This window comes from Leptinotarsa decemlineata, unplaced genomic scaffold (genome assembly GCF_025532065.1).
Source record: "Leptinotarsa decemlineata unplaced genomic scaffold, Ldec_3_MD MMD2_P_RNA_scaffold_1, whole genome shotgun sequence".
Lineage (NCBI taxonomy): Eukaryota > Metazoa > Arthropoda > Insecta > Coleoptera > Chrysomelidae > Leptinotarsa > Leptinotarsa decemlineata.
This window is the reverse complement of record NW_027412523.1, coordinates 4,934,486-4,954,764: the sequence shown is the minus strand read 5'-3', so window position 1 is coordinate 4,954,764 and position 20,279 is coordinate 4,934,486. Positions and strand designations below refer to the sequence as shown.

The window sequence follows — 20,279 nt, the reverse complement described above, 5'->3', positions numbered from 1 at the left end:
TGGGGGGTAGAAAATGTCGTTTTAAAATGGTTCTAATTGAATGGGACGCCTGGGATAAAGATCTTGCAGTCTGCTGAGAAAAAGACAAGTGATGGATTAAATTAGACGAGAAAAGATTTAGGTTGTCAATTAACCTTGCAATATCATTCGCTGAAACAGAATTAAATACTAAGTACTCTTCGTAAATGTTTATTCAGAAGATATCAATATGCTTTTACATTTTCCTGGCCAAAAAATCATATTTATTGATAAATCTTATTGTCTTTGTTTCAGAAAAGACAATTCAAGGTACCTGCATCGTTTGCCAAGCTCAGCTCAGCCCCAAACTCCATTCCAGGCCCTTGGTTCCGAGCCAGGCATCTCTATACGGTTTGCGAGAGGACCAAATACCGCCAAATTCACGGGTGTGTAACACTTGTCGATGCAAATCGGTACGATCGCGATACACCCATTGCCCTCTACCTTCATGTCCCAACTCGCGAGGTCGCGTGAAGAGATTGAGGTCCTTTCCATACAGACTGCAGGATTTGCCCTCCGATGCTCGGGAGCCGCTGCTAGCAGAATTTCGTATTCCCAGTGGGGTAACAAAGTGCTGCTCGGCGTGCTTCAACAGAATCCAGCGTCGATTAGGTCCCGTGGAAGAGTGGCCTGAAGAAGAATTCAATAAACTCAAAACCGCCCTCAGCGAGCTCGGCTCGAACTGGCAACTCATAGGCGAGAGGTTGAACAAGCCGCCGCAGAAAGTGAAAATGTTTTGTGCTGCTAATCGGAAGAGGCTCAAGGGTTGCTTGGGGGAAGATCGCAAACCGACTCTATCCACCGATGAAGAAAGCGGCTCGAGTACTTCGAGCTGCGAGGAATCGTTGATAGACGGAGACCGTCACTCCAGCGACACGGCCAGTGCTGCGGAGAGTCCTCCGGTGCAGGGTGCGAACGATAACGCGACAAAGAGGGTGGATTACGACTCGAGCGCCACCGAAACGGCGGATGAAGCGCAAACTCCGGATCATTATCAAGGATCCGCCACGATAACACCCGTCATCGCTGACGGTCAGCCTAGACAAAATACGTCGCCTCTCAGCGTCAAGGATCTCGTGTTGAATGTGATAGAGTTATCTCTGATGAAAAATTCAGGAGGGCAACAGCAGATTCAGAATCCTCCCACCAGCGGTATAACTCCGACGATATCTTCGATATTGAATAACGATTCTAACGAGGTTACTATAGTGAGCGAATATAGTCTCAACAGCATGAACAATCAGCAAAGGCAGCAGCAACAGTCTCAACAACAACGCTCCGACCTTAACTTGGCGAAACTAGTTACACCTTTGATCGGAGCGACTATAACGCCGGTTTCGGGGCCGATACAGTCACAGCCTCCGCCGGAGCCTGTGCCGTCATCTCGCGATGACTTGATCGTCCTGCAAGTGCCCGATGGTAGAGAACCGGAGACTTTGGACCTTAGTTTGAAAAAACCCAGGGAACCACCTCCGCCACCGCATAGTAAACATCAACCTCAGCAGCAACAACAGTCTCAACTCCACCGATCTGATCCTTTTATGTATCACCAGGAAAGGAAGAGTCCTCTCTTCTCGGTAAGAACGCAGCCGAAATTGCCTAGTCCTAAACCTGCGAATCCGAAATCTGGCTCAATTACTTTAGGCACCCCCATTATGTCCCAACCCAGGTACGAAATATTGAGGCAGATACCGGAAGCTAAAATGGGGTCGATTACTCAAGGTACTCCAGTAATACCTCATAACATGCAAGACAAAAGGGTTTATGATTATTTCACTAAGAGAGGACCGATGCCGACTCAACAAGGGCAGACGCAGCAGATGCAATATCCACCCCAGCGATACGGACAACAACCGGCTTATACCGTCGAGCAGCAGCTCAGCTCTAGGCAAATAATCATCAATGATTATATAACTTCGCAGCAGATGTTGGGTAGAAGAAACGAAAAACCTCAGTATTATCCCGCCAGCTCCCCTCACCGGACTCCGCCGCCACAGCAGGGGCAACAGCAAAGACAAGGCGTCATTCAGAGACACACAAGACCCCAGTATCTTCAACCTGGACACGAAGCTTTATCATCGCTGGTCGATGTTGCTGTTCAACAACCCTCTTTGCCGGTTCCAAGTGCTCCACATGAGGGTCTCGGTAAAACAATGGCAGATAATATAATGGAACAACCTCATCGATATCAGATTATTCAGCAGCACCAACAGCAACAGATGAGGCAACAGCAGCAACGCATTGATGAGCAGCGGAGGGCGGCTTTTCACCAACAACAAGTTCAACATCAGCAACAACAGCAGCAGCATCAACAACAGCAACACCAACAGCAGCAACACCAACAGCAGCAGCACCAGCAACAGCAACACCAGCAGCAACAGGTACAACAACAACAGGTGAGGCAACAACCTCGAACTGACAATAGTACACTGACTGCTGCTAGCTTGATCGATGCTATTATAACACATCAGATAAATCAGACTGCTGAAGGGGGAAGGGAGGTTGTGCAGAATACTAGAGAACAAAGGGCTGGTGATTTGCTGTTTCAGAAATTCCACAGAGGAGGTGATCCACCTCCTCAGCAAGGTCAAGATAATGGGGAACGGCCACCTTCTGTTATAAGTGTCGATCTTGATGGTGATTCCGTTAACAAGAACCTCACCGTGAAAGAACTAACCGATTCAGTGATCAGTCACGATTTCAGTTCAAGGCAAACTAATTATTATCACTTGCAAGAAAATATGAATGAACAGTGGAAGAGAAGAATTCAACAACAGCAACATAATGAGGATAAACGTTCTCAGACACCTCTGCAAGATGAAAGACAAATTATTCGCATAGCTCAGCCTCAGAAATATCATATTGAGAGGGTGGAACCCGTTTCACCACCAGAAAATAGTCACTGGACCGAACAAACTTACAGGAGGTATCCCCAGAATCAACCACACATGTCTCCTCTAGACTATGTGAAAAACAGAATTGTTGAAGTTATGAGAACTGAGGATGATAAAAAAGACTCTCAAGATTGTTCTCATCCTCAGGACAAGGATCGCAGCGACAGTCCTGGAGACATGGTGATAGATGAAGAAAAGCACGAAAATGATTTTGGGCAGCAGCAGCAGCAGCAACCTACCTCCCAGCAGCAAAGTGGATTTTATTCGTTTGTCCACAAAGATAGCACTGCCAGTGATAATTCGAGAAATAATGAGCCCAAACCTCTCCTCAGTGCTCAATATGAGCCATTGTCTGACGAAGATTAACAGTTGAAGATTTCTGTGTTTTAGACTGTTGAAAAAAAGATTCTTCTTGTATGTAAATAGTAAGTGATAAGTGATATCTTAGGTTAGGTTTAATGTTAATCAAACATGAATTTGGCCCACATTTGACAATTGTTTTTATTTCTTCTTTCCTTTGAAGTGTGTTTCTACTTAAATGTTTTTCAACTGTAACTGGCTGTTGTGTTTTGTCAAGAATCTTGGGTTTGGGTTTTAAAAATTTAATTAAATAAATTTGCTATCATATTTTCGGGATAACTTTTGAATGAAAATTGTTCGATATTCTCTTGAGAGGGTCTGAATGTAGCGTCCAACTTTTACTTATATTATATTGATTGTAATATGTAGATATATATATTTTCGTCATATTTGACGGCCACCCGCTTTCCTTGTACTTTTATTTACCCACTAACTATACTGACTAGTAAGAAATGTATATATTATATGAACATAAAAAATCCTAAGTGTAAGTCGATATAGATTTAGTATATGAAGATATTGCATAACAACTGAAATTTTGATTGGTTTTTATGCAATTAGGTGTCCAGTTTTTTGCATTTCCAATGTTTGTCAGTTATTTTTTTATTTTTTTAAGAAAACAGTCTGTGAAATATGACATTTTAAAATTTGCGTGAGTGCAATTATATTTTCTTCACTAATATTTTTTAAAGGTGTATATTTCTTTCTGTTATGTGTACATGTTTGTTTTAATTTTAATACATTTTGGGAATGTAAATAACTAATATGAGTATAAATATTTATAGAAAAATTGAGGGATCCCAGTGTAAATACTTGTGAATTTTTTTAATTTTTATGTTTCACAATGTAATTTAGTCCTTACGCTTTTGGCGTCTAAGAATTAGACGAACTGATAATTTTTCTACACTATAAAACAAATGCTTCCAGAATGTGTACACTGTCAATTTTTTTAGTTGGTAATTTTCAGATGATGACTTGTTATTTTGTTGAAATAAATGAATATCAGTTGGAAGTTTCGTCATTAATTTCCTTACCAAAATCATGTAATAAACGAATGTTTCTCAAAATTTGTTTCATTTCTGTTATTTTTTGGGAAAGAAAGTTTTTGGCTTTCTACTACTCCATCTTGATGAGGATGAGGGAGTCTTCCAAAGGAAGGAAGGAAGTAACTCTATACATGGATGTGTAGATCATGCAAAGAAGTAACTTTCAGACACAAACTGAAAGAAAGTTCTCCTGAAACAGCTACAAAGAAGTTACTTCGTTCCTTTCTTTGGAAGACTCCCTTACTCTTTTTTTTTTTTAATTTTTTTTTGTATCAAGATGGAATAGTAGAAAGCCAAAAACTTTCTTTCCCAAAAATTATTCACTCCTAAAAAATATAACCCCTTCAATTCTGTTATTTATTTTGATAGTATGTACACTCTCTGTGTTCGTCAATTTTAATTTTCTCCTCTTCAAAGTAGTCATCCTCAGATACAACATACTTGTGCCAGTTCTTTTGTCAATCCTCTGAGCAGTTTTGATATGCACTTTTTGGTATGTCTCACTGTCAGAATTTCATACTAATTGTAATATTACGATAAAAATAAAAACAACATTAAAAATTAATTGGCGCTCCGAGGCGCATTTGCTTTCTCAGCTGCAGGAAAACCCGGAAAAACCTGCAGCACCACATCATCTGAAGATCTTGATCCGCCAATGTCCTATCTCTCATAAAACAAAATGTAGGGTGTCTCCAGAGGCTATAATAGATTCAATACATCGCCAGAACGCTTCGTGACACGACTATCGTCAAACTTAAACCAGTCTGTTTTGTCTTAATTTTCATATTTAATAATGGTCAATTTTTTGATTTACACATATACCGTCTTGCCCGTTTTTTCTGGATTAGAAAGACCTGCATGTAATTGTTACTAACCCCCGAAAGGCAATACCTAAACCTTGGTGAGATTCGATTAATCAATGATCAACCATATTTGCGTTGGACGTTCTCAGTTCATTGGATGTGACACGAACTGCATAACATCCACATGCTAGTTTGATTTTCAGATACTTGACATGATTATCGATGTTCAGTTTGCTATCAGTAACCCCAAGAATTTTGTATGACGCTTGTTTTCAACTCTTCCACTAGTGAAACATTTTCAATCTGCTCTCTGACAATGACAACATTGTTGTTGGAGAAACTGAAAGGAAACTTATTTGAGTTACACCAGCTCCTAATTACATTACATTGTGAAATAACTTATTTAAGGACTTCTAATTTGAACTGTCATATTATAGTCGAGTCACTGTCATACAGTGTAGAAAGCCCAGATATGTTGACATTATTTGTGAAATTATAAAACAACAATAAAAATTAATTGGCGCTCCGCGGCGACTTCATTGATTCCAGTGGCGCATTTGCTTTTTCAGCTGCAGGAAAACCCGGAAAAACCTGCAGCACACATCGTCTGAAGATGTCCTCTGTCCTCATAAAACAAAATGTAGGGTGTCTCCAGAGGCTCCGAAAGATTCAATACATCGCCAGAACACTTCGTGACACGACTATCGTCAAACTTAAACCAGTCCGTTTCGTCTTTGACCAAGGCGTAACAATGACCAAATTCAACGCCGGAACCGCAGTGAACAATGACTGCATGAATATTATAATAGTGGTCCGCTAGATTGAAATGTTCATCTATTTTGAACCTTCCAAAAATTTTGTGGCTTCCGTCAGAGGTTGAGTCTTGTTTGAAGATCATCAGTGTTATTTTTAGATTGACTGGTGCCTCAGCTATACTTGTTTCCTTATAACAGTCAGTTAGTTTGGCGCATGTTTGGCAATACAGTCGATCATCACCTGTAAAAATTCCATTTCCAGATGATTTAACAATAAACTTTGCACGGACTGGTTATAAGTCATATTAGGAAACGCTAGATGAGGATCCAGAAATTCACAAAAGTTTTCACTACCTCTTGAACATTTACTGCAAAGTGAACAAATGAGGATTTTTCTAGCAAAATATTTACAAACGCAAGACAGGATGGACTATATGGAATCATTCAATCCAGAGCGGTCAGGAGTATTGATTTTGCTAGTGTTTTGCTCACGAAGAGTATTCAACAAGATACCCAAGAATTCGGAACAATCCTCTTGTTGTCCTAACGAGTATCTAGTGGACTTCAAAGACTCCAGGAAATCGGTTGGAGGGAAAGATGATACCTTCTTACGAAACTGCAGCTGCATGAACAGGTGTTTGAGTTTGATGAATAAGTAGGGAACATTCCCGTTCTCGTTCATCATTAAAACCTCGTTCTTGAAATTCTTCGTCATGAACAACACTTGTAAAATGCTATTCATGTAGCAATTATCTAATCCAATTTTCTTCTCTAGATTTTCAGGACTCTCTACTGATTCGTAAGGAAGAACATGTTTGACATTTGGCAAATCATCCATATACACAAAGAAGAAGAGCGGGCCCAGTATTGAGCCTTGAGGTACGCCAGTCTTTATGTTCGTTTTTTTTTTAGAGGGTGTTGTTGTTCAGTGTCACTATTTTCCGGATTTTAAGGCCGTGGATTTTCGGAATTTCTTCCCGGAGTTTCGCTAGCCTTAGTGGCTAGCTTCCTCATAGGTTTAGACATCCTGAGTTAATATCTCCGATCACTGGATAATACGGCTGCGTAACGCATAATTATGTTGACTCCTCAGGTAGTTTGGTGTACTTTCACCTGTACCTGTCTTAGGTAAATTATGTGAAGCATGTTTATGTTGATTCAGGTTGTCTGGTGTGAGAAAACCTTTACCTGGATTTGGTAAATTGTCATTCCGTAGTGATGAAGTTTCTGTTACAGTATTTCATGATTCACACAGCCGAACTGCCTTTGATTAAATCACGAAATACTGCCGCTATCATCCCATCATTATTCAAATCAGTGTAAACTTTGTTAGGAATGAGAAAATGACATCATTGGTATTTTTGCTGCCTTGAAAGCCAAACTGATTGCTCACAAAAATGTTGTGCTTTTCAAAACATTCGGCCATTCTAACTTTCACTAATTTATATATTATTTTAGGATTTCAAAAAAATTCACAAGGAGTTCAGAACTGGAACGAGAAACGGTGTTTATTTCTACAACATGTATATATTACAGACGAAATGGTAAATTTTAGGTACAATGACTTTATAAAAATTAAATACAATTTAAGTAATACAGCCCTATTCAAACTATATGTTACATCGAATAATTACATGAAAGAAGCTTATTTACAATTACAAAAACAAAAAAAAATAACAGTTTGGAAATATCTAAGCTTTAATAAGTAACAATATGCGATTGGGGCAAATTTTTATTGCCTGAAGTGCATTTCTGAAGCGAAATTTTTGGAGCTATAGTATCAGATATTCATTATTTTATATAAGATGATAATTTATCAACACAAATGACCAGAAATCGTCATTTATAAAAAATCTTATGCAATCAAATGAGCACCCATTACTTAGTTCATAAATACCTTCCCTCGACGAAGCTGTATCATTAATTATAAAATGAAAATATGCTCAGTACCAATTGAACGAATCATTTTTCCTCCACTACATTTTAATTCTGTTTCAAAATAGTTTGTGATATAAAGGTTAATTGATATTTAAACTGTCCAACTACACTTTCTTTCCTTCACTTCCAACAAGAGAACAACCAATTAAATTTTCAAAAAGTATCGTTCAGTCTTATCAAAAAATCAACAGTTCTGGATTATCTTGGTCCTCCATATTTGAGAATTGATACTTGAGTTGCTTATCACCCGCATGTTGTTTGTCAATAACGATAACTATAAACTTTTTGCTATTTTCAAACGTACTCCACCATCGCGTTTTCAGTATCACCAGTTTCTTGTCTACAGAAAGTCAATGATATGCTCCTGCAGATATTCAGCGCTACTCAGGTATACGAAGGCTCTTTCCCCAGGTTGCCAGTTGTACTGGAACGAACGGAGTTGGATAATCTGTAAATAAACTATTTTAGACTTATTGTTCAAAAACAGAAAAGTATGCTACATAAAAGTATGCGTTTTTTCACGTATTTTATTGATGACGCATGTGTATTTTTCCGTCGACCCAACTGTAGTTGCGGATATTTAGATAATTTGACTGACTGAGACTGACTGACTTGAGTAACTTGACTGATCTGACTGACTGCCGGACTAACTGACCGACTGACTGACTCATTACTAACTGACTGACTCGCTGATTCACTGACTGAATGACTCACTGACCGAATCACTAACTCGCTGACCCACTCGCTAACTGACTGACTGACTGAGAAGAGAATCGCACAGCTGCTTGCGCATGGCGACCCGTGGCTACAGCATGCCATCAATTGGTTTTACGTGCAGCTTTAGATGTTTCACATCAAAATGTTTCCGAGTGAAACAAGAATAATTAAAAAAAATGATAACTTCAAAGAAGGTCCTACCTCCTAACATCGTTTGATATGGATGCCTTCTCGTTTTTCGGAGATCCCATTTTGTGGTTGGACAAGAAGGTATTCACAGAGTCGTCAGAGCTGTAGGTTTCTTGTTCACTGAAAAAATATCAATTTTACATATTCCACATTCACTGCGCACCAAAATTGCTCCTACCTGTCGGAATTGTCTGAAATAGTGTCCTCCATATCGCCCTGGATGGCAGACTGTAGATCTTCGATCCTCTTCAAGGCAAGTCTCAAGTCAGTCCTCGCTGTTGCGCCTTCAGCTTCCAAAGCTTCACATCTCTTTTCCAATTCCTTTTTTTTCATAATCACCTCAGATTCTTTGACTAAGCTCTTGTTCAACTCCTCTTTGACTTCCCTGAAAAGGTTTGCCACAATGAGTGAAAAAATAAGAGAAACTGAAGGTTTTACTCACCTCAGTTGTCTCTGAAGTTTCCTTATTTGATCCTGGGCTTGCTGCTCCTTCACTTTCGAGCTGGCCACGTCGTTTTGTAACTTCTCTACAGTTTCCTTCAATCTATTTATTTGCACCTCTAATCTTGACCTCGTCGTCTGTTCTAATTCTAGTTTTGATTCCAATTCTTTTACTTTCAGTTCTGACCTAATGATGAACATTGACGACAATCAGAACGATATTCACTTCAAAATTCCACATCTAAGATAGAAACTTACCTCTTGACTAGCAAATTCGATGAAGATTCACCCATGCTCTCCACATTTTCCAACCTAGAAGTAAGCTCGGCCAGTTGCTCCTTCAGTTGATTCCTTTCGACTTCAAGTTCGGATACCAATGACACTTGCTCCTGTAGCGCCATCTGATCTAGAGACATCTGCTGAACGGTACCTTTGAACTTCTTCAAAACCTCCGCCAGTTCCTCTTCGTTTTCTTCCAGCTGCAACTGCAGATCGGATTTTTCTCTCAAAAGGGCGTTGGCCCTTTCTTCGGAGTCTTGTTTTTGTTTGTGTGCTTCTTCTAACAACGACTGGGTCTCCAACAGTTCGGTCTCTAAACTCTGTTTAGTCTTGACTGCCATTGCTCTTGCACATTCTAGATCTTCCAGCTGGTTCCTAAGCTGTCGAATTGTTGCTTTACCTAGAGAATAAGAACACTATTCATAGACTTTTGTTTACAGTTCCGTGCATAAAAATTGAAAACCTTTTCGAATCGTCACTCAAATCATTTCTTTTACTTCTGTTTCAGTAGCTATTTCGTCTGTTAGGCATTTTTTGTAAAACTGGACAATGTCCATTGAGACGGCACCTGAACCAAATAGGGCTGTACAACGGAGACAACTGCAGGTAATGCAGTAAAGGAACAAATACAGATCGTCATATTTTATGTGAATGTGATGCATTGGATCACAGGAGGATCACCCAAATATGACATGAATATGACATAAATATGAATATGACATGAATTCAATAAGGGATATGTTCAAACTAGTATAGAGCAAAATATTTTTGAAATGAAACATGCTACTTAAGAGAACTGAAAAATTAGAGATGTTACATTTGGGATAAGAAAATCCTCTAAAATACCCATTAAAATGATAAGGCTCCTTCAAACAGCTTTAGCAATTTATGAAGAGAATTTGAGACAGAAGGTCTGAATATTATTCTATTATGGATGATTTGGATTATTGATAGGAAAATCACATTAGCCAATGCCAAATCGAGTAAGATCCTCAATATTTTCTTTCAAAAAAATTAGGGATTTTCAAACATGCGTCAATTTACTTACCAGCCTGAAAAGTGAACATATTTGGCACTATTGGATAATGTTGACAGGTTATCCTTGAAGTGAATTTAATACAAACATTTCTGGAGGACAAAGAAACAAGTTCGCCAACTTTGCACAAAGTATAAAATATTCTAATTTCATTTACTGTAATGAAAAAACTTTTTTGAAACCTTCAGTTAATTTTTCATATCGCCAATTCTGAATGTATAAATAAAACAGAATTATTTGCCTTGAAGTTTTCAATATTCTCATCCACTATATGAAAGTTTTGAATAACAATAAATTTTCTTTCAGATATTCATTTGAAATTTTTTCCACACCTTTCAAGTCTTTGCCTTTTAGCATTGTTTACATTTTTTATGATTTGGTTGGATTCTTACCTGGGGTTTCAGCCTTCTGTCTTTCTAGTTGGGTCTGGGTATCTCTGAGCAAGGCTTTCGTCCTCTTCAGGTCTCTCTTCAGTCTCTGCAAAAGAGCTTCATCTCCTGCTCGATCGTGCCTTTCAGATTCGACAGCTGCTGCCAATCTTCTTTCTAATTCGTGCTTCTCTCGCAACAATAACGTTCTTTCTTCGTGTTCGTTCTCCAACTGTTGTTCAAGAGCTGAAAAATTGTAATTTTTTAAATATAGGTGATCGGTAATGACGTATTCAAAAAACACTTGGAATGTGAGATTTACACTTGACAGCTGACAGCTGTCATACTTGACATTCGACAGGTGTCATACTTGACAGCTGTCACTCTTGACTGTGTGACATCTGTCACACTTGACAGCTGACAGCTGGAAATCTAACATTAAAGGGTTTTTTGGATTTTCATCGTCTTGGTAAGTTCTATCATATGTTTAAACGATAACGAGCCAATCCTTAAGCATCTATGAGAATAAAATTTTGAATGCAAATATAAAACCAGCATTCCTTTCGCAGCAGAAGTGTATATCCTTTTATTATCCTCGATAAAATATTCAGCAGAAACCCTCAGTTTGGAAAAGTTCTACACAATATATTGATTGTCAGACCAATGATTGTATGTTGCAACAGCAACGGAGGGTCGACTAGATCCACTCACTTCGAACCTAATCTATGCTAACATAATAAAACGACCGGCTTCCCTACCTTTGACTTTCTTCTGAGCGTTACATCTGGCTTCTTCCAATTCTTCGTCTCTCATCTGTGCTTCTTTCTTCGCCTCCTTCCTCATGGATTCGAGCGTCATCTCCAGCCGGAGTTTCGCTTGCTCGAGAAGTTGTACTTGTCCGGCAAGTTCGTCCAATTCTTCTTCTTGATCTTGGAGGCGTCGTTCGCAATCGATCTTTTGTTTCCTCAATGTCGTCACCTCTTCTTCGGTCTTACCGCCGCACGTTATTTCGTCGAATTCTCGCTGCAGGGCCAGCAGTCTTTCCTCTTTCATTTCGAGTTCGAGCCTTGTATCCTTCATTAAAACAGATTATGCAATGAATTGATGAACTGGGACGATAAGTTTACAGTGTTTAGGGATGAGGGATGGTATGAGAGGAATTAACTGGAATTTATAGTTTTTTAACTGTCAGAAAAAGCCATTTTGACAAATATGTCAGTAAAACCGATATTTCAATCAAACCAACTGTCAATGTAAGATGTCCACACATCCATTGTCTGAAAGGAAGTAGAAGAAGATTTGAAATATATGAGAAGAAAAACAAAAAAAAAACAAATAGAATAAAATATTTAGTGTTCTGAAATATTATTTTTGACCTGTTCATTTTGTATAATTATCAAATATGTCCAATTTTTAGTGGTCAATTTAATACTATCGAATAATAACCGTCCGTGCTGATCGCGCAGTGCAAACAAGGCCTTAGACTTGGTAATACTCACCGCTAGCGTACTTTCCACTGAATATTTCTCCGCTAAGCAAACTTCCTTTTCTCTCGCGAACCGCTCCTTTGTCTGCCGTTCTTTTTTCAGTTCGTCTTGCAACATCTGCGTCTCCGAATCGAACTTTCTCTGCTTCTTCTCCAGCAGATTGTTCCTGGCGTTTTGTTCCTCCAACAAGAGACGCAGGTCGTTCATTTCGCCGTTCAATTTTTGTACTTTTCTCTTCCACTGACCGACGACTTGCCGCTGTTCCTCGACTTCTTCGTACGCGTCTGCTAACTGAAAGTTGATAATAATAAGATGAGTTGAAGGTTCATATTTGCAGTGGAATAATTTAATTGGCTGGATAAATAGTTTGGACACCTTGTTGCATACGGTATACCGTAGGAATGTGAAGAACAAACATAGCAGGACCACCTCCACTTACCAGCCTAAAAGATTAGAAAAATGTAGTACCCACCTTCTTCTCCAACTGCTTCTTCAGCCCGATGAGCTGCTCCAAATCGTCCTCATGCTGCTGTTGCAGCCTCCTCTTAGTGAATTCTAATTCTTTGACGGCTCTTTCGTACCTCTGTTTGTACACTCCTCCGTCACCGTCGCCATCTTCGTCTTCTTCGCAGATGCCATTGAGGTCTGATCTAGCATAAAGCAGCTCCATCTCCAGCCGTTCCGACGACTGCTGAAGCTGCTTGTTCTTGAGCTGCATGTCGGTGAGTTCTTTTTCGAGCTTGAGACGTTCCGACGTTTCGGCGTCGAGCCGCTCCGCCGCCAGAGTGGCCGTGGAATGCTCTTCCGCCAGATCGGCAGTCATCTCGCTGAGCTGCAACCAAAGAAATAACAATAAGAACATACTCGATGGTGTCAGTTTAACAATGGTGTATGATGATTTGTTTAACTTTTACATTTGGGGAGCAACTTCAATAAACAATGTCATCCCTTTGATTTTTAGGATGACTATACATGATTTGGGTTGTTTCAGGACCTAACAAGAGTACATTAAAAACTATTTTTAAAACCTAATAGTTAAGTTTTTTTGGAGTTTTGTGGTTTTTCAACGTTTTACACTTTATTTGAATCCAAACTTTGTAAACAAAAAACAATATTAAAATTTATGAAAAAAAAACATTATTTCTTCAACAAGTTGATAAACAATAACACCAACACATTTCTCTATACTTATCATAATTCTTAACCTACATATTGAAAAAATACGACGCCTACGCGATTTAAAAATAAAACCCGCTTATTTTCTGAGAGGCCGAAATATTGATAACCATTAAATTATTGCAACAATATAGCGTAAACAATTTCACGCTTCCCTTCATAATCGTTATCTAGGAAAACTCTCTCATAATTTCGTTTTTAGAATGTATCGAAATTAGTTGATCCTCTGCCAAAATATATATGAATTGGTTACAACTAAAGTGACAGTTGGAGAAAGTAAGCTGGCAATATGTTGCTTTGAAAGAAATATAAATGCTTTGGGAAAGGCGTAGATTTATAAATGATCATAATCGATTTTAATCGGGTGACATATCCACGAAACGATATATCTGATCTGACTGACAGTAAACCCTTGTCTTTGTCATTTTCAAAATACTATTTTTGAACAGGTAAATGAAATTGCTACAACAAAATCGAAAGAATCTAGTCATAACTGGAAAATTATGGCACCACAACCAGTATCTGCGACAGCGATAGTATAGGCTGGACTCATACTCAAAATGTCTTCTTAAAGATCTCGCAGCAATTAAAATGTAAGACAAAGTGTGCGAAAAGAATTTTTACTACTCTATGTGCATGTGTCGATGAAGAAAAATGTAGCAAATCATTGACACTGTTGATGCCAAACTCATCAAATTTTGGTAATATCAAAGTCATTCACTGGAATCATAGGCAGCAGGTTATGTCATTTGACAACAACATTTGTATTGAAGGTGGGTATTTGTAGTGTTCCAAAAAGAGCATGTTATCCTCCTATGAAGCCACGTGTCCTCTAAAAAAGTTGATTCAGCTATCAACACATCACTTCGGATCTAGCTCACAGAATTTTGCAATTGTTGCCGACTTCACATCTAAACCAAATGACCACTAACTTACTAACACACTTAGGAATATAATGAAATCATTCGTGATTTGGATTCTTAAAGATCTACTGCTTCACATATAGACTACATCAAAAAGAGGTACAATTCTCATTGAAGAAGGGGACACAGTTGGAGAAATATTCTCCACACAAATCAATTTTGGGTGGACTCATCAATTCGATTGGTACTATAGTTTATCCTCGTTAAACGTTAAACTTTAAACCTTAATGTTCGATAACAGTGGTTACTGTAGCATAGGGAAACCTTGGAGAATTTTTAAAGGAAAACTTATTGTTTGAGTCTTCTATATACCTTAATTCGAGTCCGAAGCTGAACATATTGTTCAGGTTCTTGCTACTTCAGAACCTTGGAGAATTTCTGGAGGAAAACTTATTGTTTGAGGTACTTCAGAACCTTGGAGAATATTTGGAGGAAAACTTATTGTTGGAGTCTTCTATATACCTTAATTCGCCTCCGAAGCTGAACATATTGTTCAGGTTCTTGCTACTTCAGAACCTTGGAGAATTTCTGGAGGAAAACTTATTGTTTGACTACTTCAGAACCTTGGAGAATATTTGGAGGAAAACTTATTGTTGGAGTCTTCTATATACCTTAATTCGCCTCCGAAGCTGAACATATTGTTCAGGTTCTTGCTACTTCAGAATCTTGGAGAATTTCTGGAGGAAAACTTATTGTTCGAGTCTTCTATATACCTTAATTCGCCTCCGAAGCTGAACATATTGTTCAGGTTCTTGCTACTTCAGAACCTTGGAGAATATTTGGAGGTAAACTTATTGTTTGAGCTACTTCAGAACCTTGGAGAATTTTTGGAGGAAAACTTATTGTTGGAGTCTTCTATATACCTTAATTTGCCTCCGAAGCTGAACATATTGTTCAGGTTCTTGCTACTTCAGAACCTTGGAGAATTTCTGAGGGAGAACTTATTGTTTGAGCTACTTCAGAAACTTGGAGAATATTTGGAGGAAAACTTATTGTTGGAGTCTTCTATATACCTTAATTCGCCTCCGAAGCTGAACATATTGTTCAGGTTCTTGCTACTTCAGAACCTTGGAGAATTTCTGGAGGAAAACTTATTGTTTGAGCTACTTCAGAACCTTGGAGAATATTTGGGGGAAAACTTATTGTTGGAGTTTTCTATATACCTCAATTCGCTTCCGAAGCTGAACATATTGTTCAGGTTCTTGCTACTTCAGAGCCTTGGAGATTTTTTGGAGGAAAACTTATTGTTTTAGCTACTTCAGAACCTTGGAGAATTTTTGGAGGAAAACTTATTGTTGGCGTCTTCTATATACCTTAATTCGCCTCCGAAGCTGAACATATTGTTTGCTTGATTTAATAATGGCTCCTTTCGACTGATCAATCTGACAGATTGGTGGTTTACTCCCATCTGCAGTAGCTTAGAATTTTATACAATACCACGTTTCTGTATAAAAACGGAGAAGTAGAAAGCAGTTTTCTTTTACAAAAATTGATCTCTCCTGAAATTATACCCTTTTCAGTTTAATCAATTTGGTATTTACGTTTGCTGAAGTCTTTATCCAGAAATATATGGCTACCTTTCGAAAGAAGGCGCTAAGAGATTAAAAATTCAATTCAGACAGATATGTGAAGTAGGCTGCATGCATAAGTATAGGTGGAGTGTTAAGTACAATTAAATTCTCTGATCACACCATTAAGCCACTTTCAGAACCCAGAAATAAAATCAAACAACCCCAATAATATACCTCATCGCATTCGGCTTCCGTAGGATCATCCGTGATCTCCGACTCCCTCGCAACCGACGACCTGCTGCAGCTGCTAGCTCTGCTAAAGTACTGGAACCCCTTTATCATTATATTCGTGGCACTTCTAGATCGACCGACATTCCTTCCAGAGCTCCTTCGCATTCTCAAGCTATGCTGCTCGTCCTCCTTGTGACCCATGCTCTTCCATTCGTCCATAACATGATCGGTCCTCGAGAGGAAATCCGAGATTTTCGTGGAGAGCGCATTAGAAGCAGTTTGAGCGTCCTCGTGTGCAGGTATTGGAGTGACGTTCTGCCTCAGTTTTCCTTTACAACCCAAAACGAAAGTGAGGTTAGCGTCGAACACGACAGGACTGTCTTCCTTGTCTTCGGAGTCCAGATCCAAGGTGCTCCTCTGGTAAACTTGTGGGAAGACTCTCCTCGGAGGACAGCAGCTGGCGGATCTGGTGGACCTGAAGCTGCTTCCCGATCGCACGCTACAGTTACTGATGGTGGGACTGGGTGACCTTGTAGTGCCCCTCTCCACGGTTCCATCTCTCGAAGGAGGGTCCGATAAGACCGTAAGACCCCTCAGAGGTCTGGTCTGGAACATGACCGGTTTTCTCTCGCTGGGTACATCGAATCCGGCCGAACAGGGTTTTTTAACCGCCGTGAATTTTCTGACATGTTGTGACGAGGGCACTGATGGTGGCAAGCCAGGCGAGAACGTTCTCTGAGATGGGGAGGAGTACACGCTGTGTGTGGAGCTGCTCGGCGTTGGGCTGTATCCATTCAGAGTGCTGGACGAGGGGTAGGATTCGAGGTAGGCGTTTACTTTTCTCGTGGTGGACATTGATGGATATAAAGATGTTTGGCCTGGCATTTTATAAGTTTCGAAATATTTTTTCATCAATATTTTCGCAATGTATATGTTATTGTAAAGTAATAAACCCCAAGCTCTGAAGAAAGTAAACGAGGTGTCATCACCGAAGACGATTATGGATACCAAGAATCGAAACGTCGTGTGAAGTAATTTGGTTTGAAATCTTCTTTATTCTTTTTTGTTTATGTCTGATTCCTTTTTACTCTGTGGTCATTTTCAACTGTTATCTGGATTATTTTATTTTACAAATATTGGTTTTATTGTATTTTTATTTCACGTTTTATTGCTTAAATTTAATTGTTATTTTAGCTACTCATTCTAGTCAAGCAGTTTAAGTTGAACCATGAAACTGCCAAAAAATAACATCAAAAACTGAATGACTTCATCCGCCCCCATTTTCAATAAGAAATCATTTAAAAATACTTTCGTAATGGATATACTTTCAAAATGTATAGTTTTTTCATTATTAAACAATAATTTGACCAAAAACTTTTCCTGAAAATATGGAGCTGAATAAATATATATTCAATTGATGTGACGGTTTACAAAATCTCCAACAACCGTATAAGACGACGGGTTACTGAAGCGTTTTCATACGCGTTTTCTTCACACAAAAAAGGCTATCAATTTCCAATTGGAAATGCAATAAAAATAAGAGCACAGTCATAAACATTTCTTGCCTGAGGCCCCTAGTCGCTCAGATAGTTAGTAAACGTGCTATCAAATGTAGTTGAGGAATAAAGGCTCGGCTAGCTGGACTGGCTGAATACTAATTTTTTGTCCGTTTCACAATATTTCTTTATCAGTGCCGTGTGTTCGTGGGGTTAGGTGAGGTAGTGAGTGGTTTTGCAAACCGATTTTTGAAAACTTTTTCTAGAGACCAATTACCCTAACACCAAACTGATATTTTTGCACTCGATGAGCGTTTCGCTAACAAGGTTAGCATCTTCAGAAGAAGCAAATTGATACTGAATCTAAAAACAAGGGTTAACTGTTCATATACCTAAAGTTTTTGGTCCGATGTGGACTTTGTTTGTTAAATGATGATTATCCTAATTGATTTTTCGGTAATTAACTATTGGAACCACAACCTGCAAATTAATTTGTCCACTTTTTAATATATCGTTGACAAATTAATTTGCAGGTAGTGGTTCCAATAGTTAATTACCGAAAAATCAATTAGGATAATCATCATTTAACAAACAAAGTCCACTTCGGACCAAAAAACTTTAGGTATATAAACAGCTAACCCTTGTCTACAGATTTAGTATCAATTTGTTTCTCCTGAAGATGCTAATCTTCACAAAAAAGCAGATATTGTTGATTTCAGGCGAAATCATGACATGGAAATACCCGAAAAGATTCCAACGAAAAAGGTATTACTGGCGACCATTAAACAACGTAGTTTCAAAAATTTCGATATGTGATTGAAATGGTTTGGGCCACAATGAAAGAAAGCTTGCGGAAATGTAATCAGTCACCGACTTTTAATGCTGTAGTGCTTCTTTTGGAAGGAAGAAACATTTGTATACATTTATGAAGAGTCCTTTAAAAAAATGTGACATTGATTTCTTATATTGATTCTTTAATCAACAAAGAGTTATACGATTTTCAAATGAATGCGACGAAAAAGGAAAATGAAAACGCTTTCAATTTCATTGCCACCATGACCATCATTGCAACATTTCCCGCATTATCAACTCCACTTTTACCAATTGACATCCTTTTTCGAATCATTGCTGATTGGCGCAACGTTTCTGTGTAATACCATCACGGCGTGTAATTTTTGAGCAACCTGCCGCCCACCAAAACAGACTCGATATGCAAAATAATGGCGAATAATTAGCAGTTGCACCGATAGTAATTTATGCGAGGCGTTCTTCTTCATGATGAATGAGAAAACTTACCCGGTGCTTATCGATATCGATGCGGCTTTCAATTTTTACCGGGCGTGTTTAGTCCCGGCGTTTCGCACGGCTCCTACAAAAACATTAATCGTTTTTCAAGTGAAACTTGAATTAATTTCATGACTTCATGTGAAAATCCCATGAATAAATTGCCGTCTCGCGGATTTACAGTTCTATGGGAACGAATGAAATTGTGCAAAGTTGACTCGTAATATTTTATATCCCAGTCAGAGTATAGAATTTCAACTCGTAAAACTGTGTAACCGACTGAAATCCATATGAATAAGTCCATGTATAGGAAGGAGGATCTTCATGAACATCGCTCACAGTGCCTTAAAGAGAAATCTGACCCGTTCTTTCTCCAGTCAAGAAATCATAACGAAGGTTGAACACAATGGGACTCTGACCGCTGACCACCATACAAAATTCGTTAGACTATAGTATAACAATGTTCAATTGGAGTTAACTCATATACAAATTGAACTGAGAGCTAACGGCAACAATGTTGAATGTTAGAACTAAATTCTTACCGAGGTTTTATTGTCTATGCATCGCCATTGTAAATAATTGAAAAGTAAGATGATTTCATAAAATTTGCCCCCCGTAACAAGATAGCTTCTGCATATCGATAGGATGTACGAGCGAATAGGTGAACCAGTTCGTTAAATACAACGGTAAACTGATCAACCCTTCGCAGGTCTATTATATTTGAGTCCTTAAAATGCCATAACTAGTTATTCGGTTTCTTCATTATCAAGCGTCCTTATCTGCATAGGCGTAGTGTGTTCTGTTTCTTGTGAAGGTGACTTTGTTTTGTATTTATCAAATATATTTTATTATATTTATTAAATAGACTGTTATATTTATTAACTTTAAAATATAAGATAGAGTTGGCCGATACTTGTTTTTCAAAATACATTATCATAGATCTTCATCACATTCACACTTTATTGTGAGATAATTAGTTGACCAGTCATTAAACACTGGTATAAATGTTCGTTAAACTCAGGTATAACTGTCATTAATTAGTTCCTAGAATATTATTAGTTTCTAGGTAGATAGTAATATTTCAAAAAGTATCCTATAAATCACAATGTATGTAGAATTCAGTTTGTTAATGAACACGCTTGAAAAAGCTACTGTGCAGCGAAATACGTGTTGCGGATTTGTTAATCTGTTCTAGTGAAAATCTCACAATGAAGTGTTTTTCAAAATACATCAACTTTAAAATAGTTTTTGAGGTAAGTAAACAACTGACAAATAGCTGAAGCATATCACTGAATTTTATTATTTTTATAGTATTAAGATGGGTGCC

At 38.4% G+C, this 20,279-nt stretch overlaps 2 protein-coding genes and 1 long non-coding RNA gene across 11 annotated transcripts in view; 2 read left to right on the top strand and 1 right to left on the bottom strand.

The window, feature by feature from the left end:
• Positions 1-4,284, top strand: part of Smr (nuclear receptor corepressor smrter) — a 147,937-nt gene extending 143,653 nt beyond the window's left edge. Inside the window, 1 exon segment of the mRNA XM_074181526.1 lies at positions 274-4,284. Within this exon segment, the coding sequence (XP_074037627.1) occupies positions 274-3,278 (3,005 nt within the window). The 3' untranslated portion in view covers positions 3,279-4,284.
• A 2,726-nt stretch (positions 4,285-7,010) lies between these two features.
• LOC141485400 (uncharacterized) lies at positions 7,011-7,553 on the top strand. Its single transcript, XR_012467180.1, has 2 exons — positions 7,011-7,275; positions 7,335-7,553. It is a non-coding gene; the product is annotated as an uncharacterized lncRNA (long non-coding RNA).
• Positions 7,359-20,279, bottom strand: part of Mhcl (Myosin heavy chain-like) — a 251,902-nt gene continuing 238,981 nt past the window's right edge. For 5 of the 9 annotated variants that reach the window (XM_074181078.1, XM_074181121.1, XM_074181233.1 and 2 more), the window contains 9 exons: positions 12,804-13,163; positions 12,344-12,622; positions 11,603-11,918; positions 10,869-11,090; positions 9,420-9,840; positions 9,163-9,348; positions 8,899-9,105; positions 8,733-8,840; positions 7,359-8,262 (listed from right to left, as the gene is read on the bottom strand). In XM_074181078.1, the coding sequence (XP_074037179.1) occupies positions 8,199-8,262; positions 8,733-8,840; positions 8,899-9,105; positions 9,163-9,348; positions 9,420-9,840; positions 10,869-11,090; positions 11,603-11,918; positions 12,344-12,622; positions 12,804-13,163 (2,163 nt within the window). In that variant the 3' untranslated portion in view covers positions 7,359-8,198. Of the gene's footprint in view, positions 8,263-8,732; positions 8,841-8,898; positions 9,106-9,162; positions 9,349-9,419; positions 9,841-10,868; positions 11,091-11,602; positions 11,919-12,343; positions 12,623-12,803; positions 13,164-16,175; positions 17,134-20,279 lie in introns of those variants that run through there. The other 4 variants (XM_023166896.2, XM_023166897.2, XM_023166895.2 and 1 more) reach the window with 2 other exon arrangements.